Here is a 26,214-nt window from a genome sequence, read left to right as displayed (position 1 = left end):
TTGTACAGTTGACGTTTTCCCCATTCTCACTAATATAAGGGTATTGGTAACGTGGTCCTATTTTAACTAAAATATTAGTGTTATTTTGGGACAGCCACTATGTTAAAAATGTTTGCTCAGAGTAGTACATCTGAGATGCTTGTCCACTGTAGCAAGAATAATGTAGCTTCTGTAAAAATATCTATTGTTCTTGGAGTCTGGCGTCCCCAGTCACTGTCGTCAGTTGTGGAGCCAACTGCACACCATTCGTGTTCTTTACTTTTAATTTGTCAAGCCCCAAGCCAGCTTCTTCCTGCAATCTCTTATGCTCTGACGTTGCTGGGAGTTCCTCCTATAGACCCAAGGAATCTAAACCAATTTTATTCCTAACCTAAAAAATATCAGTAAATCACAAAAGTCTTTCCAAAAATCAAATAATTCATAATGCTTTTGATTTTTCTGCACATTGGTTTCTACTGGCATAAATTAACTCAGGCAAATATCACGAGTTACCATGCTGGTCAGTATTACAAAATGGGCTGAAGATGGAAAATCCATTATGAACAGTTAAAATAGCATATGTCCTCTATTTCCATGTAATTAACAAATGACTGGCTTTTACCAGTGGGTTGTAGTATGTTACCGTAGGTTTTAGACGTTTAAAGGACCAAAAAGTGGGATTCAGGAATGTTCTGACAATGCTTACGTGGAATACATAAGTAGCATTTTTACCTATTTATTTAAATGTTTATTTATTTTGAGAGACAGAGAGAGAGAGAGAGATTATGTGCTCACGTGAGTGGGAGAGGGGAACAGAGAGAGGGAGAGAGGAAATCCCAAGCAGGCTCTGCTCTATCAGCACAGATCCTGATGCGAGGCTTGATCCCACGAACCGTGAATCCATGACCCGCACCGAGATCAAGAGTCAGCTGACTCACCGACTGAGCCACCCAGGTGCCCTTAAATAGCATTTTTAGACATTAAATTATCTCGTGTAACAGTTAAAGGGGAAAGTTTCTCCTTTCATATCTTCTCATATAAACTATGGGATGAAACGTGAAAGGAGACTGATGCTGGTGATTTCCAAATGCCTCCGTTCAGAACGCAGCGGTGGTCTGGCACAAACCCTTCCAATTTAATATCGGAACATCTAGTGATTCTAAACAAATGTTCGCTAAAAACTTTCATACTAATTATGTTAACTTTTTGGACTAATTATTTTGGTTTGATAGGTATATAAAAGACTATAAATGAAGATCACATAAATGAGAGATTCATAAAAATAAGACCAAGCACTTTCCTTAATTTCATTCAAAGAACAGAACCGGCAACAATATGAAACACAAAGAACAGAAACAACTAAATGTAAATACTAAGGAAAACTATAAAACACCATATCATGGGTGCTTTAAACTATTTAAACGTTAATAAGGGGTCATGTGATCAAAGCATTCCGATCTTTTCCAAAAGAAGGGCATTTTGTTTGTTTTCATTTCCAAGGTAAAATCAGGGCAGGAGATTATAGGATGGGTTTATTGTAACTGGGACTAACAGCTGATGATCAAAGTGTTAACAAATTCTGCTCTGGAGGAAGATAGTTAGAGATTACAGAAATACCATTTTATATAGTAGGCACATACTCCAAAGTTGTAGTTACTCAATAGAACGTTATTTAACAGTTTATGGACAATTCCTGTACGTGACCTCGTGACCTTGACAGTCATCTAAAGAGGCAGGGAAATGAAATTTAAACCTACCATGTTTATGGATGAATGCCAGTCCTTGTAATATTTGATACATAATATTTCTGATGACTGACTCAGGGAACAGCTTGTCTCTGTGAAGACACGAACAAATAAACAGTCAAAGAGTCGTGTAACTCTGTTAACCAACCAACCAAAACAAACAAGAAAGGAGATGTTCTTCCTCCCTCGGAGCCCCTGTTAGCCTCACGATGCTGGTTAAAGGTAGCTCTATAGTTGTTGAAAGGTTGTAAATTTGAAACGTGACCATTAGAATTTTTGTTTGTGTTGATGTTCGGTAGAAACTCAAACCCAGTAATGAACGTATCTGCACGAATATTCAATAGCTAAATTTTAAACTGTCCCAAGAGAAGCAAAGTAAATTGGAAAACTCCTAATAGTCAAGGAAGCCAGGTGTGCAAATCTGTGTGATAGAGGCTTTAAGAGTTTTAGGGGCATAACTGCTTCAGTTCTGTATTGCCTACTGGTACTGTCCAATGGAAAAATATATTAAGAGCCACAAATGAGAAACACTTATGTGTTTACTTTTTTCCTAGTAGCCACATTAAAACAAATGACACAGGTGAAATTAATTTTTAACAGTATTTCATTTAGTATCTATACCAGGTATCATTTCAACATGTAGTCAATATAAAAATTATTAATGAATTTACTTTTTTTTTTGGACCAAGTTTTCAAAGTCTGGTGTGTATTTTTATTTTACCTTTAAAGAACATCTCAGTCCAGATGAGCCACGTTTCAGGAGTTCGAGAGCCACATGTGACTACTAGCTACAGTATTGGACGGTGCAGCTTTATATGGTATTTACATAAAGACCCTAATAAAGCCTAAATTAAGACTGAAACATATGAGTTGTTAACATGAATTAATTCTCTTTGACCCTGAAACCAAGCAGTGTTTTAGAAGTAATCATTTTAAGCTTTTAAAGCTCATCATAATTTCAACATTTTCTAACATCTTTATCACAGCGTGATTGATTGGGTTAGAGTGGGTTTTTTTTATGTTTATTTATTTTTGAGAGAGAGAGAGAGAGAGAGAGAGAGAGATGGAGAGCGAGTGGGGGATGGGCTGAGAGAGAGGGAAACACAGAAGCTGAAGCAGGCTCCAGGTTCTGAGCTGTCAGCACAGAGCCCGACGTGGGGCTCAAACTCATAAACCGTGAGATCATGACCTGGGCCCAAGTCTGACGCTTAACGTTTGACTGAGCCACCCAGGCGCCCCTGGATTCGAATGTTTATTCAAAATGCCCTCAACATATGGAAAATGGCCTATTTCTGAATATTACATTGTTAACTATATTATATGCTTATGTAATGTTCTAAAATATCTCACCAAATGGGCTGAAAACACACAATAGAGAAAGATACACACTGATCTTATATAAAGCTTGAAAATACTATTGATCATATATTATTGAAATATTTTTTTAAGTTATTTATTTATTTATTTATTTATGTTAGTGATCTGTACACCCAACATGGGGCTTGAACTCACGACCCTAGGATTAAGAGTCACATGTCTTTCCAGCTGAGCCAGCCCCATATTATTGAAATATTTTTAAAACACATTTAAAAAAAAACGAAATATTTTTATCCTTGCCAACAATTTAAATTATATAATGAGTGCTATAAATTAAAGGTACAGTTATAGCATCAGAGCAAAGGTTTATATACATTGGCCTTCAGTTACAATAGAAAAAAAGATTACGTGAATAAAAAAGGCTTTTAAATTAATCTTGATCCTCAAAATAATGCTTCAGGAAGTTAAGCTACCAAAAACAAAGTGTAAGAAAGCCACTTAGCCTCAAATAGCTCTTTGCCATGTACAACTGTTGTTAAATTTATCGCTTTTACATTGAATAATCATCAAACAGTATCATTTTTATTTCCACTTAATTTAGAAATCCAGAACTAAATCATGAAATTCCAAACTTGACTATTTTTATTGTTCCTTTGCTATCGCATTATCCACTCAGCACAGATTTATATATTTTTAAAATCAGATGAAAGTATAACATTTTAAATATTTATATTTACTTTTTAAATCTTTTATATCTTTTTTTAAAAATATCTTTTTCGGGCACTTGGGTGGCTCAGTGGGTTGTGTCCGACTTCAGCTCAGGTCATGATCAGGTGGTCTGTGAGTTTGAGCCCCGCGTGGGGCTCTGTGCTGACGGCTTAAGAGCCTGGAGCCTGCTTCGGATTCTTTGTCTCCCTCTCTCTCTGCCCCTCCCCCACTCATGCTCTCTCTCCGTCTCAGAAATTAATAAACATTAAAAAAATTTTTTTTAAATATATCTTTTTCTTCCACATCTATATCTCAATATATCATTTCATACATTTTAAAGAGTATGATTATTAGAAGCCAAACATTTAGGACTATCCATCATCACCTGGTTAAAAAACTATTTTGATTTTTCAGTATTCTGGTCCAATACTAATCCATTTACATGTATAACTTTTATATTACGTTTCAATGTTACATAATTATAATTTTTATTTGTTTTATTATCCATTCATAGGCATTTTCATATTCATTATAATTATCACTTTTAATGACTACAAAATAATCTCATCAGTATGATACAGTATAATTAACGTATTCTCCCCCTGATAGTTATTTCTTTTAAATAAAAGAGAGGAGTGAAGCATGTATAGCCATTTAACAGAACATACTAACAATAATAACTGAAGATTATGTATCAGCAAAACAAAACGCTTGTAAGTGAATCGATCAAATAAAAAAGTTATCACCACTAAAACTGAAACTAAGTAAAAAAAACCATGCATGCCTGTTTCCATGGGCCAGAAAGAGCTGGAGAAAAATAAACACTGATTTGAGGGGTTGAAATTTTCTTTGCCATTATTTTAACTGCTATTAATGATAGGACATTAGCCTGTGGAGCATAAAAGGCATTCAATAAGTATGTTTTGAAAGAAGGAAAAATGTGATTAAAGAAAAATCCACTCACCATCCTTAAGGATTACTTTGAGTGGGTATGTGTGTGTGTATGAAAGAGATACAGAGATAGCAATCAGCATTCCACTGGGAAGTGTGTTTATAAAGTATTATAGGATCTTTTGTTGAACACCTCTGGCTTTAAAAGCGGGTAAAATGGGGGCGCCTGGGTGGCTCGGTTGGTTAAGCATCTGACTCTTGATTTCCGCTCAGGTCGTGATCTCATGGTTGGTGAGATTGAGCCCCGTGTGGGCTCTCCACTGTCAGCGCAGCAAATAAATAAACTTGAAAAAAAAAATCAAGATAAATATTTCATATAAACGCACACACTATACTTTTTGAAACAAAACCTGTCTACAGTTGCATGCTCAGTGATAAAGCTGGCCTTGGACAAAATTGAGAAAATTTTCATTGCTTCATTACTCTCTCCGGCACTTTGTGAAAGGTTAATGAAAGAAGGGAGGAAGGAAGCAGGTTTCATGAAGGGATCTAGTAAGTCCATTTACTAGAACATTTAAGTGAATGATACGACTTAATGTGTTACCAATTCCAAAGAAATCCCCATTTTAATTTCTAAACGCGTGAAGAGAGAGAGCTTCAGTCATGTGCCACGAGCTCGGGGAGGTTAATATTTTGGTGGTAGCTCCTGGTCACATGTGGGAGATTAATGCCCATTTTACTTGCTTTAAAAAAAAAATGTTTACTTATTTTACAGAGAGAGAGAGAGAGAGCACATGAGTCGGGGAGAGGCAGAGAGAGAGGGAGAGACAGAATCCCAAGCAGGCTCTGTGCTGTCAGCACAGAGTCCGACACAGGGCTCGATCTCATGAACCACGAGATCCGGACCTGAGCCGAAATCAAGAGTCAGATGCTTCACTGACTGAGTCGCCCAGGTGTCCCTACCTTGACTTTTACGAGATGACACCAGAAAAATGGTGACTGTGTCATAGCTGGTTCTTCTTCAAGTTATGAAGATATCAGCTAATTAGTTAAGATTCACTCTCGGGGTGACAAACCCTTCATGCTGTAAAGTGTGACGTGTTGAAGGGGTCCAAGGAACTCAGAGAGGAGGTAACAGGGAAAAAATTATGGTTTTTGTAAAATAAAGACATACCTGTCTTTCATTAATTGATAGAGGTTTTCTTTCATATATTCAAATATAAAATAGAGATGATCATTTTCTCTGATAACTTCTTTTAGTTTGATCACGTTGGCGTGGTTAAGCTTCTTCAGAGACTGCAGCACAGCAAATACGCAATAAAATTCTTAAAGCCAAGTTATAGAAGTTGGCAAAACCTCATCAGTGCTACCTGTGATAATTACCTTAAGTGATCTTCTGAACTCATTAATGAATTAAGTTTCAGTGTCTACAATATTTTACATGACTAAGTTAAAGTAAGCAGTGATTGTTTCCAGGAATGAATGGAAGGGCCAACATAAACAGTCGATGTTACCCACCAAACGTTTCAATCTGTCACTTTTGTCTCTCCCGTCTATTCAACAGGTTTAACTTTTTTCTGACTTAACTGTGTGACATTCCATACAAATGTCTCCAAAAATGTATCCAGGTTATACAGCGTAACATAGAAAGAAATGGTTTGTAGTTGTTAAAAGTTGTCTTTCCTTTGACAGCATGAAGGAAAGTGCTCTTTTAAAAGTGAGAGTGTATACTTTCAAATATGAGGGTAGAGTTATTTTCTGTTCTCCACTGACATTTGGATGGGGAATGAGAAATTACTTTACGTAGGAGGATAAAAAAAACGTAAGAAATACAGTTATCTTTGGACTGCTTCCTACAAAGAACAGAACAACCCCTTTAGCAGCCATCTTCAGAAGTGGGACAGGGTGAGGCAGAGTTAAGGCCTCCTTGGGTTCTTTCCATCTGTAGGCTTTTTACCTTAACTTCTCTCAAGTTCATACATTCATCCCAAGAATAAAACTTTCTCTTCATCCTGAAATAAAATAAGACAAGTTTAGTGTACAGGGACTGGATTTCCAACACCAATAACACTGTTGGCTTTCTTACTCTAGTTTCCATTTTGGGCAAGCTATGATCTCTCTCTTCCTCCTCCTTAAAAGGGAGCCACCTCCCTTCTGTATATCTCAAGGCTGTTTGGTACAGGTTCACACTTATGTCATACCTGAAATTCTGCTTTAAACACAATGGTGAAAGTATTACCATTAATCTTCCTTTCTGGGTGAATTCTAGCATGTCTCTAATCAGTTGATTGTGTTTTTCTAACAGGGCCTCTTCCAAATCTCTTTCTAGAACTTAACAGATAAATATGAAACACTGAGGTGGAGAGGGGAAGGAAGTCATAAATTTTGGGAGCAAATGTAGTAAAATAATTTGATCTGACAAATTCTGTATCATTACCCCAGCTTTAAACAGGAAGCCCATAAAGTTAAGTGATTCAAGTCAATAAAAATTCAAAAGTAACCAAACCTTAGAAATAGCTTTCTTTTCAAAAGGATTTTGTTCTTAATTTTTATTCTTGAAGTATAGTTGACATACAATGTTGTATTGGTTTCAGGTATATAACATAGGGATTCGAAAATTATGTACATTATGAAATGCTCACCATAAGTGTAGTCCCCATCTGTCACCATACAATGTAACTACAGTATTATTGACTATTCCCTTTGCTGTACTTTAAAAAATTTCCACATATGAGTGAAATCATATGGTATTTGTCTTTCTCTGATTCATTTCGCTTAGCATAGTACTCTCTAGCTCCATCCATGTCATTGCAAATCACAAGATTTCATTCTTTTTTAATGGCTAATATTCCTCTGGAGTGTGTGTGTGTGTGTGTGTGTGTGTGTATAATTATCACTTTATATATATAATTTATATAAATTTATGTAAGTATAAGTATATTTATATAGGTATATAAGTATATTTTAATATATACTTTTATATACAAGTTATATAAAGTATATATTAAAATATATAAATATATAATATATATTATACAGGCATATATATTATATTACTAGTATATTAATAGTATATATTATATATACTACATGAATTATATATTATATAAATATATTGTATAAATGTAATATATATTATATAAACTATAATAATATATAAAATTACATCCAATATATATTTATACATACATATATATAAATAAAAATATATATTATATAATATGTATAAATTATATATAAATTATATGATATATATGAATTATATATAAATTATATAATATATAAGTTATATATCAATTATATAATATATTAATTTATATATATAATATATATCTATATCTATAATTGTCACACACACACACACACACACACACATATACCGCATCTTCTTTATCCATTCATCTATCAAGGGACACGGGTTGCTTTCATATCTTGATTATTATAAATGATCCTGTGGTAAACACAGGGGTGCACGTATCTTTTCGAATTAGTGTTTTTCATTTTTGTGGGGTAAATACCCTGTAATAGAATTCCTAAATCGTATGGTATTTCTATTTTTAATTTTTTGAGGCACCTCCATACTGTTTTCCACAGTGCCTGCACCAGTGTACATTCCCACCAACAGTGCGAAAGGGTTCCATTTTCTCCACATCCTCACCAACACTTATTACTTCTTGTCATTTTCATTTGAACCATTCTGACAGATGTGAGGTGGTATCTCATTGTGGATTTGATTTGTATTTCCCCGATGATTAGTGACGTTGAGCATCTTTTCGTGTGTCTGTTGGCCATCTGTATTTCTTCTTTGGAAAAACGTCTATTCAGGTCCCCTGTCCATTTTTTATTTGGATTGGTTTTTTTTGGTGTTGAGTTGTATAAGTTCTTTCTATATTTTGGGTATTAATTCCTCATCAGATATACTATTTGCAAATATCTTCTCCCATCCAGTAGGTTGCCCAGAAATAGCTTTCTTGAATTTTGTTCTTTACTTTCCCTCTTCCATCCCAGTGTTACCATTAGGGATAAATATACCAAAAGTAATAAAGTAATAAAGGCAACAAAATAATTCCACTATATACACCGCAGGTAGAAGTTGTATTTTTATATGAACAGATTTTTAGTCACCGTGCAAAATGGGACACGAGAAAAAAGAGGATTCACGTTCTAAAAAAAAGTTTCCTCGTGTATAGAAATTACAAGGCTGGATTATGAAAATAAAGACTCTATATGCCTTGCTGCTTTCATTTAGTAGTATAATCTCCTACTGATATGTTCTAGAAGATTCTCAGGAAGCTTAAGTCGTCTTTATTGATTAAACTAATTCCTGTAGGAATTATTCAGAGCCCTTACAAGAGTGTCATACACAAGGGTAAGGAAATGAGTAAATGAATGCAGCACGCCATGGTAGCTAAGAATGTGGCCTGTGGGGTGTCTGGGTGGCTAAGTCGGTTGAGCGTCAGACACTTGATTTTGGCTCAGGTCATGATCCCAGGGTTGTAGGACTGAGCCCACATCAGGCTCTGCGCTGAATGTACACCCTGCTTAAGATTCTCTCTCCCTCTCTCTGTGCCCCTCTCCCTTGCTTGTGCACTCTCTCTCTCTCTGTCTCTGTCTCTCTCTCTCTAAAATAAATAAAATGAAAAAAAAAATTTTTTTAAGAACATGGGCTGTGGCATTGCCATGCTGGATTCAGATCCTTGCTCAGTGGCTTACAGATCGTGTGACCTTGTACAGATTGCCCATTGACGATTCTGTGCCTCAAATTCTGTAGCTACAAAGTAGAAACCACTGCATATGAAAAGGTTATTGTAAACTGCTTCGTTCAGCACTCAGTAAATACTGGATGGTCTTGTTTTTGTCAATATCTGTGATCAGCGACAATAAGACATGAATGGCATCACTGCTATTATTTCTAAAATATCCTTAGTGAATCAGAATTTCATTTATACTCATTAAGGTGCTATGCCCAACTAATCATCTATTCCCAACTAGTCATCTTTTTTTTTTTAAAGTTTATTTATTTTGAGAGAGAGAGAGCACATGCAAGCAGGGGAGAGGCTGAGAGAGGGAGAGAGAAGAGAATCCCAAGCAGGCTCTGCACTGTCAGCACAGAGCCTGATGTGGGGCTTGAATTCACAAACCGTGAGATCATGACCTGAGCCAAAACCAAGAGTCGGATGCTAAACCGACTGAGCCACCCAGGTGCCCCAGCCCAACTCATCCTCTTAAGAAAAGGATAGTACTATTGCTAGGTTACTGCTCCTACTCTGCTTTTTCTCCATAGCACTTATTATCACCTCTAACATACTGTCGAATACTTACTTATGATGTTGAGTCCTCCCCTCTCCTCAAATGTAAGCTCCTTGGGGACACCCCCACATGCTTAGATCAGTTTTTTGGCATACAGTAAGTGCTCAATAAATATTTACTACATGAATGGATGAATTTCTGTGCTCACAGATGGGCTCATGAGGAACTATCCCCCAAACAGGAGACCGTCAGAAATAGAATTGCCTTTCAAGTCCTTAAAAAGTAGAGAGTTTAATAAATAGTTTAAATTTAATGAGATAAGAGGATCTTACTGCTAACCACGAGAATGAATGGTGTTGCAGTTTTTTTTTCTTAAATGGCAGCAGATAATACAAGGTGATCCATAATACATGTGATCCATTTCTAGCCAATAAGATGTAAAATTTTTTTTAATGTTTATTTATTTTTGAGAGAGCATGAACGGGGGAGGGTCAGAGAGAGAGAGGGAGACACAGAATCTGAAGCAGGATCCAGGCTCTGAGCTGTCAGCACAAAGCCCGACACGGGGCTTGAACTCCCGGACCATGAGATCATGATCTGAGCTGAAGTCAGACGCTCAAGTGACTGAGCCATCCAGGTGCCCCTAGCCCAGACCTGTTTTGAATGCAAATATTCAGTTACCTATAAGCACCTTAAAGCTATTATGTCCACAAGTGAACCCAGCTTTACCGCTAAGCCTGTGATTTCCCCTGTCATGGAGAACGGCACCATCACTAGGCATTTCAGCAAGAAGCCCGGGAGTGAGCCCGGACTCTTCCACATGCTTTCCTCCTTTCCGCCATGCCAGTCACCAGTTTCTACAGAGCCTGGCTCCTAAATGTCTCTTGAGTGCTTCCGCTTCTGTCCATACCCGATGCTATCTTCCTAGATCAGGTCACCACCACCTCTAACCACGAGGACTACACCAGCCTCCTGACTGGTCACCTCATGTCCAGCCTTGACCTCTTTGATCAGGTATCCGCTCTTTTGCCAAAGGGACCATTCTACAGCAGTACTGGATCGTATCGACTCTCCTGCTTAAAATCCTTCATCGCCTTCTAGTCAAGCTACACGAACTCATTGCCCTGGCTTTGTGACTTCACCCTTTAGCCTCATGACCCTCCTCTGCCGCACTCAGAACCTACACTCGGGCCACCTACCCTTCTTTCAGCTATGCAGCCCACGCAAACCTTCCTATTCTCTTGCCTCCCGGCCATCATACATATTATCCTTGCTGCTTAGAGCATTCTTCTCCCTCCTCTTTTTCTTGGTATTTTTTTTCCCCTCACTCTTGAGATCTCACTTTCTACGGGAAGCTTCCAGCACATTTCTCCAGCATCACTTCTCTGTGCTCCCCTGGGACCCGTTATTCCCCCATCAGACGACTTACCATATTTTACGTCATAATTTGTTCAATCCGTTGGTTTTCCTCACTTACACTGTAACTCATCTATCTCATTCCCATTTCGGCCTGAGCACCAGTGTGGTGGGAGCTTAACAATTAATGTGCTGAATGGACATTTAACTTTTTCTCAAGCCTTCCACATGACTCCTCCTCCTCCTCATTCGTTTTTGCTGTGTCCTTACTTAAGTTAGGAACACGGTCTAGCACATGGTAGATACTGAAAGCGGCAGACATTGTGAGTGGACTATCGAAAAGCCGCTCTTTTCTTCCTCTTTACTAACACAGCTCAGGGTACAAAATGCTCAGCGAAGTACTCAGCTTCCCAGCCTCCCTCCCGAATAGCCGGGTGCTCTATGTGACACGCTTCCGGCCAATGAGAAGTAACCAGAGGTCTTCTGGATGGAGGTGGGGCGCCTATTTTCTGAAGACAACAGAACTTAGGTCTATGAAAACTTAGGTCTATGAAAAACTTAGGTCTTGTAAGGTGGTGACCTTACAAGGTACTAGCCCTGGGCTGCCTACCTCCAGACTTTTTATTATGTGAGAGAAATAAATCTCTAAGTTACTTGTTAAGTTAAATGCCTGTTTAAGTTATTTGGTTAGGTTTTTTTTTTTTAATTTCATACACCAAAGCATTCCTAAATTATATGCATATGGCCTCTTCTCAGCCCTCAAATGAATTTGACTTCTTACAGTTTTAGACGCCTCAGTGCTTTCAAGGCTCTACTCAGCTCTCTGCAGGTGAGGCCTCGTTCCTATTTTACGAAATGGGACCGTGAAACACACACGTGATTTTGCCACCCACAAGACACGATGAGCATTTTGTAAAATAAAACCAACACCGGTAATAATGTTGCATGATTCCACCGGACCTCATCTCCTTCCTCATTTTTTACCCGCTTCCCAGAGGCCACAGCTTTCGTGAGTTGTATGTGTTGCTTTCCAGGTCTTTCAAAACATTTTATATATAAATTTACATACAATGAAGTATTTGTGTGAGTGCATACAATTATTTAATCTACAAATAGGGATGATTTCATCTCATTTTGGCTAATACTTATCCCCCCTTTTTTTTTCTCTTATTGCATTAATTAATTAGATCACCAATGCAATCTTAATTAGTAGAAATATGGCAAGCAGTCTGGCTTTAAAACCAACTCTACTGGCAATACTTCTGATATTTTGACATAAAGATGATGCAGCGTATAAGTCTTATCAAGCTAGGGAAGTTTCTTTTTATTCCTTTTTGCTAAGAGGTTTTTTGTTTTGTTTTTTTTTTTTTTTTTTTTTTTTTCCCCAGTCATGAATGGGTATTGAATTTTACTAAGCCCACTCGGTAAATATTTCATTTCAGTTATGGTACCTTGTACATTTATTTGATAATAATGGCTACTGTCAATATTTTATAAAACTATTTCCTTAAACATGTAATGTTTTCGATCATGACATTTTAGAGTTTTTAACGCTTGATAAGCATTTGTTAAAGCATTTAAATTTTAGATTGCCATCACTTGGCTGATTTGGCAATTGGTCTCCAAGACTCGTTCTGAAGGAAGGCGACGGCCACGTCATGAGAATATTCAAGCAACCCTCTGTGGAGGCCCATGTGAAGAGGCCACTTCTCAGCCAGTGAGTGAGTGTTCTGGGCTAAACTGTGCCCACCCCTGCACACAAACCCATATGCTAAAGTCCTAACCCCCAGCACCTCAGACTGTGACTTGATTTGGAAACGGGCCTTTACAGTGGCAGTGAGGGTAAAATGAAGTTATTAGGGTGGAACTTATTCCAGTGTGACTGGTGTTCTTACAAAAGGGGGAAATTTGCACACAGAGATATGCACGGAAGGAAGATCATGTGAAAGACAGGGAGAAAATGCCATCTAGAAGGCAACGAGAGGGACCTCGAACAGATCCTTCCTTCATGGCCCTCAGAAGGAGCCAAGCCTTCTGACACCTTGATTTTAGACTTCCAGCCTCCAAAACTGAAAATCTGTACATTTCTCTCATTTCAGCCGCACAGTCTGTGGCTTCCGCTTTGTTACAGCAGCCTATTTATTGGCTACATTTCCCCCCACCAAATCCACGTTGAAGTTCTAACTCCCAGGAACTGAGTGTGATTGTATTTAAAAGACAGACTTGAACGAATTAATTAAGGTTACGTGAGGTCTTTAGGGTGGGTCCTAATCTGATATTACTAGTGTCCTTATAAGGAGATTAGGACACCTTGAGAGGACACAGGGAGAACACGGCCATCTGGGAGCCGAGGAGAGAGGCAACGGAAGAAACCAACTCGGCTGACGCCTTCATCTCTGACTTCCAGCCTCCAGAGCTGTGAAGAAGGCAACCTGCTGTTTCAGACGCTCGGTCTGTGCTCCTTCTTTATAGCAGCCCTAGCAATCTCATCTAGTGAGCCACCTTCGAAATGGACGCTCGGTCCCAGTCCAGCCTTCGGATGACTGTGACTCATGAGACACCTGGAGCCAGAACCGTCCAGCTAAGCTCCCCCGAAACTCCGGACCCACACAGTGTGAATTAATAAAGGTTTGTTCTTGTTTTAAGTCACTAAGCTTTGGAGTAACTTTTTTTACGTATAATAGATACGAAATACAATAGTTTAAGAAGGTAAGTAAGTTGGGGCGCCTCGGTGGCTCAGTCGGTTGAGCGTCCAACTCTTGACTTCAGTTCAGATCATGATCTCACGGTTCATGGGTTCGAGCCCCGCATCCAGTTCTGCGCTGACAGCGTAAGAGCCTGCTGGGGATCCTCTCTCTCTCTCTGACCCTGCCCCCACCCCACCAAATCAATAAATAAACTTAAAAAAAAAAAGATGATTAAGTTAATAATAGTTAATTCTATTTCATTGGTAAGCTTAAGAAAATACCATATGCCATTCAGAACTCGACTGGTCCTATGAATACCATCTTTCAAGGCCTATTAACTTAAAGCAATCATATGGTCTACTCTGTACTCAACTTTAAATTCTAAACACTTTGCAAACATCGCCTTCAGTTTCAGTTCATATTTCTCAGGCATAGAAAGCAGAGCACTTTATTTTTCGATCATTAATGTAGCCGGACAAACCAGAAAACTGAAACAACGTGCGTGGGGAATCCCGTTTGGCAGTGTTTCTCCAGAACGGCAGTCCGCATTAGCCAAACAAGCATGGGGTCCGAGCTAGGCCTGTCTCTAAAGAAAGGGCAAAGGAAGATCGGACGCTCAAAGTCGGCCGCGTCGCGCACGGTACCTTTTGATGGCCACCAGCTCCCCAGATTCGTTACTCTTGCCCATCAGAACGCTTCCATACGTGCCGTCCCCCAGCTGTCTCATGGTTGTATATCGGTTCATCTCGGAAAAATAATGCAACACAACTTGTTGACTGAGACGACTCCCTTGTTGAATATAAACGTAAGTGCTTCCTTAGCCGTCTTCTTCCCTTGGACTGTTGTTGCTACACTGGTGACAGCTGTGTCATCGTTAAACACAGGCTCTTGCCCAAGATTACGTAGGTTCATGAAGTACAGCAATAAGGAATCTGGCAAGGAAACGGTGCTTTCATTCTTACGAACACCCTCGAGAAGAAAGAAAACAACAAGATGAATAAAAGGAATTTTCATTAAGGAATCTCTTCAAACATCTGGTAACCTAAGCACAGGGAAGAATTATAATATGTATGCCAGTATGCTAACCATTTGTCAGTCAGTCCTTTGTGCGATGTGGAATGGAGTTTGCAGAAGCAGACTGGTAATACTCATTTATGAAATCTTCATTTACATCGCACTGTGTTATTTATCCCATGAATATTCAGTAAATACTGGCTGAATTTGTATGATTCCTTTTATACTGAATATAACCTATATTATTCCAAATCAGGCACTGGAAAATCACCATCTATTCTATATCCATTCTTTGAATAAGTTTTTGCATTACATTTCGTTGGCCCATGATCCCTAATGTGAAACTCCTGGGCCAGCTGTATTCGGAATCAGGAATCTGCACATTTTAGAAAAGTCATATGGTTGGGGCGCCTGGGTGGCTCAGTCGGTTGAGCGTCTGACTTCGGCTCGGGCCATGATCTCTCAGCTCGTGGGTTTGAGCCTGGCATCGGGCTCTGTGCTGGGGTCAGCTCGGAGCCTGCTTTGGATTGTGTGTCTCCCTCGCTCTCTGCCCCTAACCCACTTGCATTCTATCTCTGTCTCTCTCAAAAATAAAGAAACATTAAAAAAAATTTTTTTTAAGTCGTATGGTGAATATACCATATGTTCTGTAACACTTCCCAAACAGCATCTTAATCTAGCTGTAGAAAAATATATGAAAAGTACACCCACTAAAATAAATGAAGGCTATAATGGCATGACATTGTTACAAATTTATTTAAAAAGTTTCATTTTGGGGGCACCTGAGTGGCTCAGTTGGTTAAGGATGTGACTTTTTAAAAAAAAAATTTTTTTTAACATTTATTTATTTTTGAGACAGGGACAGACAGAGCATGAACGGGGGAGGGTCAGAGAGAGAGGGAGACACAGAATCCGAAACAGGCTCCGGGCTCTGAGCGGTCAGCACAGAGCCTGATGCAGGGCTTGAATTCACGGACCATGAGATCATGACCTGAGCTGAAGTCGGACGCTTAACAGACTAAGCCACCCAGGCACCCCTAAGCATCTGACTTTTGATTTCAGCTCCAGTCCTAATCTCATGGGTTGTGGGTCTGAACCCTGTGTAGGGCTCCTTGCTGAGAGCACAGAGCCTGCTGGGGATTCTCTGTGACCCTTTGGCCTTCCCCAACTTGTGCTCTTTCTCTCTCTCTCTCAAAATAAATAAACATTTTTTAAAAATCTGTCATTCTGTTATACAGAATGTTATATGCTTAGTTGCAGATGATAATAAAATGCTTGGCACCATTAAAATAGTTGGTGTTGGGGCACCTGGGTGGCTCAGTCGGTTAAGCGTCCGACTTCGGCTCAGGTCATGATCTCGCGGTCCGTGAGTTTGAGCCCTGCGTCGGGCTCTGTGCTGACAGCTCAGAGCCCGGAGCCTGTTTCGGATTCTGTGTCTCCCTCTCTCTGACCCTCCCCCGTTCATGCTCTGTCTCTCTCTGTCTCAAAAATAAATAAACGTTAAAAAAAAATTTTTTTTTTTAAATAATAAATAAAAATAAAAATAAAACAGTTGGTGTTAAAATGCCTGTTACAATTCGGTGCTTCATTCAAAGATGACTTTTCTTTCACTGTAACACTGTTTCATTTCCACCAAATAAAATCATAGGAATCATTTCTCTATTATGTGCAGAAGTTTAGGACCCACAGAGACATGTCGTAGTTGGCAAAGTACCCAAGGCTTCCAAAAGAAGACTTTTGGGAAAAAGAAACAAACATGTGCAGGGAAGGACAATAAAATGGTGTTGTTTCCCAAGACAGGAATGTATTTGTCCACAGGAAATGTGGGAAGAACCCTGGGGGGCTTTTAAATGACAGGGAGTGTGTATTTGTTTACCATTTATTTTACTTCATGTAGATCATAACCCCTTCAAAGTCACGTGCGAATTAATGTAGGTTGTGCTAACTCTGAAGCCAGGATCTTAAAAAAGAGATCACAGCAGTAGTGGTAGATTCCATATCTACTTAGAGGTCCTTCCTCAGCTTAAGTCTGAGCTACTGGGCTTAATGGATGCCAACAAATGACTCTCCATTTGCCTAAAAATGAAGTTTTTTGTAAGTGGTCTTTACATTATACTATACATGGATTCGAAATACTAAGGCATTAGGGGAGCCTGGATGGTTCAGTCGGTTGGGTATCTGACTCTTGATTTCAGCTCCGGACATGATCCCAGGGTCATGGAATTGAGCCCCATGTCAGGCTCTGTGCTGAGCCTAGAGCCTGCTTGAGATTCTCTCTCTCTCTCTCTCTCTCTCTCTCTCTGCCCCTCTCCCTCACTCCCACTCTTTCTCTCAAATAAAAAAAAAATTACGGCATTAATATAGAGTGAACACTCCTGCACAATTCCTGACACAAACATGTATTTGCTTTTCTTGATTTTTCCTTTATCTGTACAAGGAAATTTATATTTGAAAGATCTTTTTTTTTTTTTAAGATTTTATTTTTAAGCAATCTCTATTCCCAACATGGGGCTCGAACTCACAATGCCGAGATCAAGAGTCACATGCTCTTCTGACTGAGCCAGCTGGGAGCTCCTGGGTTGTTTGTTTTGTACCATGTGCTATGATTGAACAAAACGTGGACTAAAATGTATTTATTCTTATCATTTAGAATTTTATTAAATCAGCATTTTGCAGTTCATTATCAACATGTTATGTTGCTTGACACCTTTTCTAGTTACCTTATTTAAGAAGACATACACTTCTCTCTATTTTAAGGAAAAGTGTTCTCTGTAAGTTGACTGATCGCTTCTGGTTGAGTAACAATGTAGAGAATATATCCATTGTATCAGTAGGATTGTAATCTATAAAATAACGTGTCTATAATCAGAGAATCAAAGATGGAGTCAGTCTAGTAACTGCATTAGGCTTGAGGCTGTTTGTTCTTTGTAGGGTGGTCCCCAACTTCTAAACAACCTGTTCTTACTGGCTTTTACAATAACTGTTGCAGCTCAAGGAACCATCCCTGCCCCTCTTTGCCTCAAAACCATGCAGCCTCACAATGAAAGCTGCCCACCCCCACCTCCACCTGAAGATTCCTAACCCAGTTCCTTACCCTAAAACATCCAGATGCTACTGAATGGAAATTGCTAGTGGTGCTCTCTACCCTACTAGACCCCGAGCCTGCATCTGGCCCCATGCTCGGAAGGACACTGGAAAATAACAGGCCAGAAACAGTGAAGGAAAAGAAAGTAGGAGTTCAGGAGGAAGACAGTCTAAGTGGAGCTCCCTTATGAGAATGAATTTCTTACTTCAGAAATTCAATGGGATGATAGCATCATCTTTTCTTTCATGTTAATACCTCACTGAGGACAAGCACCGAAGGTCTGATGGGCAGGAAGTAATGTAGGCAATTCTGGAAAAGGACATATTGTGTGAGAAGGGAATGAAAGAGGGAGCTGCCCGGGTAGGAACAGAAAGGCAGAGGTGAGAGTGTGCAAGAAACAATAGTTAAAATTCTCCCTCGTGGTGACTTAACCCCCAAAAGTGGAATTAATCTTTCCTTTCCTTTGTCTTCCACTGTTAAGACCAACCAGCACCACCATCACTGGTGTTATTAGCATTACAGATCATTCACTCATTGATGACTTTCTGCACTGGCCTGGAAACCCCAACCGTTTTTGGAATGGAAGCTATAGAAACTGCATTCCAAGCCTAACCATCCACGTTCCAAATAAACACTAGAAACACAGTTTGTTTGTTTGTTTTGGTTCTGTGGGGGGAGGGGGGGTGTTGTTGTTTTTGTTTTTTTTTTGAGAGACAGAGCACATGCACATGGGACAAGGGGCAGAGAGGGAGAGAGAGAGAATCCCAAGCAGATAGCATGGAGCCCGACATGGGGCTCGATCTCACCGATGGTGACATCATGACCTGAGCACAAATCAAGAGTGGGACACTTAACCAACTGAGCCACCCTGGCGGCCCTGGGAACAGTTTATTTCAAGTGAAGGTGGCTATCCCATAGGGTCTGCTTACATTCAGGGAAGAACGAACAAGGGACTTGGCCATTTCCCAGCCATGGGGTGGGTGACGAAGATTATGGATATCACATCGATTTTCAAAAGGTCTGATTGGTGGCTCTCAGAGCCTCTGTCCAGTTTGAGCCCTGCTTAACCTTTACATAAAATTTTAGAAAGGCCTCTTTGGGTCATTTGAATTGGAAAATAAATAGTTCTCCAGAGTTAGAGGCTGACCATTCCAGCTGTCCCTTATCTTCCCTGAAAATACAAAGACAATGGCCTAATGGAAAGAGGCACAGATATCAAGGCGAAAGGTTTTTCTTGTTTTTTAAAATAATTTCCCCCATGTATCTACTGACTGATAGCACGTAAACAACTGCTTTCATCGGTGTATCGTAGTAAGGTCCTAAATGAATTACTAGTCAAAAGCAATAGTTATAACTTAAGAAACATACATTGCCTATGGTCCCCAGTTCACACATAATAATATTTCTCCGTAGGTTACATTTATTCTTCTCTGTTCATCTATAGAAGACTAATCCTGCAAGACAGAGATGTATCAACACGACATCTTATGTATGTGAACATTTCCATCTGTAGTCCATCTGACTCTTGAACACACACATTTCAACTGCACAGGTCTACTTACATGCAGATTTGTTTCTGATCAATACCATAGAGTGCTGTAAATGTATTTTCTTTATGATTTTCTTGATAATGATTTCCTTTCTCTCGTTTACTTTATTGGAAGAATACAGCACACAATACATATAACGTACAACCTATGTGTTGATTAACTCTTTATGTTACCAGTTAGGTTTCTGCCAACAGTGGACTGTTAGGTTTTGGGGGATTCAACAGTTATACTAGAATTTTCGACTGTTGGGGGCTCACACCCCTAATCCCTGTGTTGTTCAAGGGTTAAACTGTGTATATATTTCCATATGTATGTAGATATACACAGCGAGGCAGAACACAAGTAAATGTAATACAACTATGATCCTTATTTAACAGAACTGTTAGGAACTTGGAATTTTTTTTACAATAAGGCTACGATATTTAGTGACTTTCTATGGCTAAGCAAACCTTACATTTTGATTTAAAGAGAAAGACTTAGAGGCTCAATTACAGACCTACATTAAGTAAATACCCTTATAATTTCTCTCCCATTATAGTTTTCGTATTGTTATTTAAGTGTACAATTACTGTAAACTTAAGCTGTATTCTCAGGAGCTTCTGCCAGCTAACAGGGATTTAGATAGGATTAAAGAAGATTAACATAGAGGGCAAATGGAGGGTAAAACTTGTCTGCCAACCACTGAACAGATAACCTTTGGAAGTCTGCAACTTGTCTTTGTAGAACCTACTGTAATTCTATCACTCCAAGGCTGGCATTACTTATATTTAAAAAAAAAATTAAAAAAATAATAATAACGTCTTAAAAATCACTAACTTGTTTGAAGAGCAAAACAGGAAGGAAAAGAAAAGATCTCAAAGTAAGACACGTATTTACAGAAATTAAAAGGAGAGTTTTACAATGGGAAAACAAAGCTGCCAGGATTAAAAAAAAAAAAAAATCGTGCCGTGTACTAATATTCACAAGGTATTCCCAAATTAAACTAAACAAAACAAAGAACCACCCCAACGCGGAGATCGAGCATCCTTGCCCAAGGCCAGCTTTGCTGGGGCAGTTAAGTGGCCGCCTGGGGGTGGAGGAGGAAGGGGGAGTTTCTCCCTTCCCCAGTCGCCGCGGTGAACTGGGGGGTGGGGTCACAGAGGAAAACCAAAAGGCTGGAGAGTAACTCGCTCCTCCTCCGCTGCTTTGACCAAATGAGTTTTCTGAATGAAGGAAGTCCCATAACTGACTCTATGAGAATTTCGTTGTCCTCGGGACAGATGTCTGCTCATTAAAAATGGTCACTTAAATATGATGAATCCCTTTGAGAACGGAAACTACAAGCCCCTAAAATCAGTTTTATTGCTCCCCCCTTCCCCGCCCCCGACTCTGTCCCTAAATTTGAAAATCGTATCTGCAGGAAGAAAGTTTTCTTTAAGCCGAGTCTCGTCCTTTTTCGCGGACAGGGATTTAAAGCCTCCTGGGGCGGGGGTCCTGCGGGTGTGCGGGGAAAGGGGTCCGTCCTGGGGCCCTGCGCCGGGATCCCGCTTTTACCTGGGAGTCCCTTGGGGTGCACGAATGAGGGCGGAATTTAGACCCAGTTTCTTTCTACCTCCTTTTTAATTTTAGTCGTTCGGCACTCAATTCGGCTGCCTTCCCGAGACCCGATCCCGCTTCTCACTCGTGAAAGCAGTTTCCCCTCCAGACTGGGGGTGGAGACTGGGGGAGTTGGGGGGGGGGAGTAGGGGGATCCTAAGGGAGAGGTTTGGGGGCCGGGTCCCTCAGACCGACGGATGCCCGCCGTCATCCTCCCGCCCCGAACCTTCCCCGCCGTCGAGGAGCGCGGAAAAGTGGTCCGGGGGGCCTGGGGAGCACGGATCGCAGCAGACGCAGAAGGACCCCTCCCGCTCCACCCCCGCTCCCGGATCCTCCTCCCCGCCGTCCCTCCCCCTACCAGTGTCCAGGCCCCTTCTCTCGGCGGAGGTTGGCCCTCGTAGGACAGGGCGCGGAGGGGACATGCCGGGCAGGCCTCGCCGGACAGGCTGGGGCTGGGCTCGGACGGAGGGTGGCAGCCCCGCAGCCCGCTAGGGATTACCTGCCCGCACAGGCGGCTCACCTCGTAGGCTCCCTTGTGAAGCTCTGGCGCCTTGTGTTTCGTCTCCTAGGAAACCGCGGGGGTGCGAGGGCTTCTGCGCGGCCCGCCTGCTTACGCCCCGCCCAGAGAGGGCGTGGTCGATCCGGACAAATCCCGCCCCGCACTTCGGGCCCCGCCTCCCTTGGGGCGGGGCTTCCGTCAGCACAGCGGTGCCTATGGAGCTAGTGCTCTCTGCTATTTGTATTTGGGGCTTGGGAAAGTCTTGATTACCTTTTCAGTGCTTTGTAGGAGGTTGGTTTGCCCTTTATTTTGTCTTGGTTTTGTGTGGATTCATTTCAGAAAAGAATTTGATTCATTAAATCTGGTTCTCGGACTTGGAAAGGGCAGGAGAAAGATACAGGTTGCCTGTACTTATATTGGTTTATGCATATACCACCTGGGGGAAAAGTTGCTCTTGGAGTAGTCCTTTATATTAGTCAATGCTTCATGTATGTGTTACCTCCTAGGCCACACTTCTAAGTTTGTTTTCATTTATTCATCCAGAGAACCTTCTATGTATCAGTTACAGTGTTAGTGGTAATTCCAAGATAGACTAATGAATGTGTGAATAAAAGAGTAAATAGTAATTAGCCTACAGTTGTGCGAGGAGGGTAGACTTTTGTTATAGCAAAAAATGTCCAGATTGGCTAGGAAAAAGGGTCCATGAATCAGATGGTTTGAGATGAGGCAGTGATGTACCCATTTAGTAATTATCTGTGAGGTTATCAGCCCTGGGCTTGGCACTAGCCAAAGTAAACAAGATGGATATGCTCACGGCCTTCTTGCAGCTTAAAGAAAAATAGGCAGGAAAGTAAAAAGCTTTTTAAGTTAGATCATGGAGGTCTCACATGCCCAATTATGAAACCTAAGATTTACCATGCATTAATGGGAGAACCGATGAAGAATCTTCCACAGATGAGTGACACATTCATATCTGCATTTCAGAAAGATCACAAAAGCAGCATTGCGTCAGGCAAATTTCAGCAGTGAATCTGGAGGCAAGAGAAAGAAAAGGAGGCAATGCAACTCATCAGGAAGTAACAATGAGGATCTAACTACAGCAGTGATGATAAGAACAGAGGAGAAAGAGAATTCAAGGGCTATTTAGGAGTTAAAATTAACAGGACCATCTGGCTTAGGTGAGTGGTGGATAGTGGTGTCCAAAAGTGGAGAAATGTTGAAGAGAAGCAGATTTGTAGGTGGAATACGGGGGAGATCATAAAGCCAGTTTTGAAAATTTTGAGTTTGAGGAAAATCCAAATGGGGATTATGAGAGGGTAATTTGAAATATAGATGTATCATTTAGGGTTATGTCAGAGCTAGAAGTACAGCTGAAGTCCAAGCATGTAGATGAGATCAACTGAGAAGGAAGGAGAATTGGCATTCTGGAAAACCCCATACTTGAAAGAGTGGGGAAGAGAAATGGAGGTGAGGGAGTGAGAAGGACTGAAAAAGAAAACTCAGAGAAGTAGCGAATCTCCGGAAAAAAAAAAAAAAAAGATATTTCAGAATGACAAAAGGTAGGTTAAAAAAAAAAAAAAAGAAGAAGCAAGGAGGAAAACAAGAAGAGGGCAGGAGGGTAGACTAGATCCTCTGAGGAGCCCTCTTGATTTGAAACAACACATCATGCTTAAGACACAACTTTTATCTCATCATTGCAGTAGGAAGAATGGAAGATCACCAAGCACTCCCAACTCCTTCTAAGAGGTACCTGATCCTCGACTAGGAGCAGTAAATATATGTGAAGGCAAAACTGGCCCGAAGGCAGATTCACTTTCAGCACAGCAACAAGAAGACGAAGCCGTGGACCAGTGGCCATGGGGCTGAGCTGAACCAGACACTAGAAAATCAACCTGAGAAACTGGGAAGGGGCCAAAGCGGTCCCAGGGCAGTAGCATCATCTAAGTCCCAGAAGAAATAGACATGAACCTTCTCTGGAGAAAGCATCTTCAGTTTAGGCGTCCAGGTTTTTCACAAAACTATCAGCCAATAGCCACATGAAAAACGGAGCTCCTTAAATGCACATTAGCAAAAAAAAGCAATAATATATTTAGGCTTTTGAGGATTTCAGACATTGGAGATATCAGCTTGAGTGTAGAATAGCTATGCAGGCAAAGCATACAAGAAAGCATACAGAATCACAAAAATGAACAAAAAATTGAGCCAGAATATTAGAAAAAATAGTTAAAAATAAACATAATCATTATCAACATATTTTAAAACAAACAAACAACAAACAAGTGAGTTAAACAGCATGTTAGAACCAAAGAAAGAATTATGGAACTGGTCCAAAATCTGCAGAAACCACTCAGAATGTAGCACAAAGAGATGAGAAAGGAGATTTTAATGACAGACTAAGAGATAGGATGGAAAGGCCAAGAAAGTCTAATATATATCTAACTAGAGTCTAAGAAGTAGAGAATAAAGAGATTAGAAGAGAGGCAACTTTTGCAAAATCATGGCTGAGTATTTTCTACAACTGATTAAAGACATGAATCCACAGGGGCACCGGGGTGGCTCAGTCAGACTTCGGCTCAGGTCGTGATCTCACGGTTCCTGGGTTCACACCCCGCGTGGGGTTCTGTGCTGACAGCTGGGAGCCTGGAGCCTGCTTCCGATTCTGTGTCTCAGGTGCAAAAAGAAAATATGAGCAAAGAAACTGACGCATGTATAAATGTAAAAGCATTCTCCGTGTAAAATAACAGTTATTCATAATTAGTAATAATAATTTTTGGAGTTGAAAATATGACCCACATACAGGTTTCCCCTGCTATACAAAAGTAGAGTGTTTCCCTGAAAAGTTAAGCTGAAATGGCATAAAACAAAGACACAATTACCATTAATTTATATGGAAAAAATTTTTAAGAATTCCCAGACCAAAAAAAAATAACCTTTCTTAGTTAGGCTCTTCTGATACTTTAGGATACATCTTGCTGACGGAATAAAATGTGTTCATTAGAATTGTTATTTAGAATTTGCTGGTGGCCTCAGGGATGAATATTTCAATGGAGACGCCTGGTTTGGTTGAAGGTATGCAGACTTTTGTTTTAATCTCTCTACCACCTCTAACTGACAATGGTTATTATTTTTCTCTGGGCGAAGTATGTAGGATCTCTGATACTCCATGTTTTGTTTTGTTTTATTTTTCTGTGAAATGGGCTAATGATGCATAACTTTGAAAGTTGTTAGAGGAACTCGAATACTACCCAGCTCATACTAGTCAGTCCTTAATATCTATCATGGCCCTTACAATTAACATCATCATCATCATCATATCATCATCATCATCATCATCATCATCATCATATCATCATCATCATCTCTCTCTCTCTCTTTCAAAATAAATGAATAAATATTTAAAACCTTAAAAACAAAATCACTTTCTCCAAGAAGTGCTCCCGGACCATCCCAACTACCTCACTGTTAATATTCCATGCACTTTGCTTTATTTTTTCTTTTTAGCATCTCTTACCATTTAATATACATTTTACTGGCTTACGTTGTTTTCTTTCTCCCTCTCCTACTGGAACAGAAGCTCCCTGAAGGCAGAGATTTATGTATTTGGCCAGCAATGGATTTGTCCCTTAAGCAGTCCCTGTCACACACCAGGTGTTCAATAAATATTTGTTGAGTGAGTAAATGGGTATTTCCTCTGGCTGCTCTCTGGGGAATGAATTGTAGGGGGGCAAGCAGGGAATAGGGATGCTGGCTCGTCAGGAGGCATTTGCCCTTAAAGGGCTAAGATACGATGGTAGAATGGACAAGCACAACAGCAGTAGAGACAGGGAGACTTTACAGTGTCCAATAACAAAGTGATCCATTGATTGATTGATTCAGTGGATTGATTGAAAGCTTAGCAACCTTAGAAATGCAAGTCTTTGACTGAACTTCCTATGACAGAACTCACATATCTCCTGCAATCTCAATTTGGGATGGTTCCAATGGTTTACATTGTCCTTTTATTGAATGGCAACATGTTACTTTGTAGTTCCTGACCATACTCCGAATTTTACCCGGAATGATCTGCAGTGGATCCCTTGTTTTTGCCTATCTAGCATTTACTCCTTCCTGTCAGGTATCCCTCAATATCCCCCTGGGGAGACACCTTGATCCTTTTGTCACTGTGGTTCAGCTTCCGGGATGTCATGTGAAGCCACTCAGTCTCAGAGATTGGCTTACGTAGATGGGCACATGATTCTGAGATACTGGGGAAAAGGTACGCTTTCTGTGATGCATCCTTAGCATAAAACGAGGGCCCAGACTGGCTGGGGGCCATCTTCGCCGCATGTCCTTGCTGAAAATGAACACAGTCGAATGCAGAGATGAGAGGGAATGAGACCATTTCCAGACAACAACATTTGAGCACCTGCAGAAAGCTATCCCTGAATCTATTCTTGGTCTTTTCAACTGTAAGAGCCAGAAAATTCCTCATATTGCTTGCTCACTTGATTTTTCACTTCCATTTTCAGTTGAAGGCATTCCTTAATTATACAGGACCATAGAGAAGACTTACCTTGTC

The 26,214-nt window shown here is 40.2% G+C and overlaps 1 protein-coding gene and 1 long non-coding RNA gene across 12 annotated transcripts in view; one reads left to right on the top strand and one right to left on the bottom strand.

The window, feature by feature from the left end:
• Positions 1-13,530, top strand: part of LOC122238558 — a 32,830-nt gene extending 19,300 nt beyond the window's left edge. For all 3 annotated transcript variants that reach the window (XR_006217492.1, XR_006217491.1, XR_006217490.1), the window contains one exon: positions 12,835-13,530. This is a non-coding gene — a long non-coding RNA (uncharacterized LOC122238558). The remainder of the gene's footprint in view (positions 1-12,834) is intronic.
• The window catches only part of MAK (male germ cell associated kinase), a 55,491-nt gene extending 33,728 nt beyond the window's left edge, over positions 1-21,763 (bottom strand). For 4 of the 9 annotated variants that reach the window (XR_006217489.1, XM_042985725.1, XM_015534687.2 and 1 more), the window contains exons 1-5: positions 21,678-21,763; positions 14,578-14,902; positions 6,598-6,652; positions 5,815-5,936; positions 1,737-1,816 (exon numbers count right to left, since the gene is read on the bottom strand). Coding sequence is in view for 8 of the 9 variants with exons in the window: in XM_042985725.1 (XP_042841659.1) it covers positions 1,737-1,816; positions 5,815-5,936; positions 6,598-6,652; positions 14,578-14,678 (358 nt within the window). In the remaining variant the exon portion in view is untranslated. The other 5 variants (XM_042985730.1, XM_042985729.1, XM_042985726.1 and 2 more) reach the window with 5 other exon arrangements.
• Positions 21,764-26,214: the final 4,451 nt, after the last annotated feature.

This window comes from Panthera tigris, chromosome B2 (assembly GCF_018350195.1).
Source record: "Panthera tigris isolate Pti1 chromosome B2, P.tigris_Pti1_mat1.1, whole genome shotgun sequence".
NCBI classification, from domain to species: Eukaryota; Metazoa; Chordata; class Mammalia; order Carnivora; family Felidae; genus Panthera; species Panthera tigris.
The sequence above is the reverse complement of the archived record's forward strand: the minus strand, read 5'-3'. Positions and strand labels throughout refer to the sequence as shown.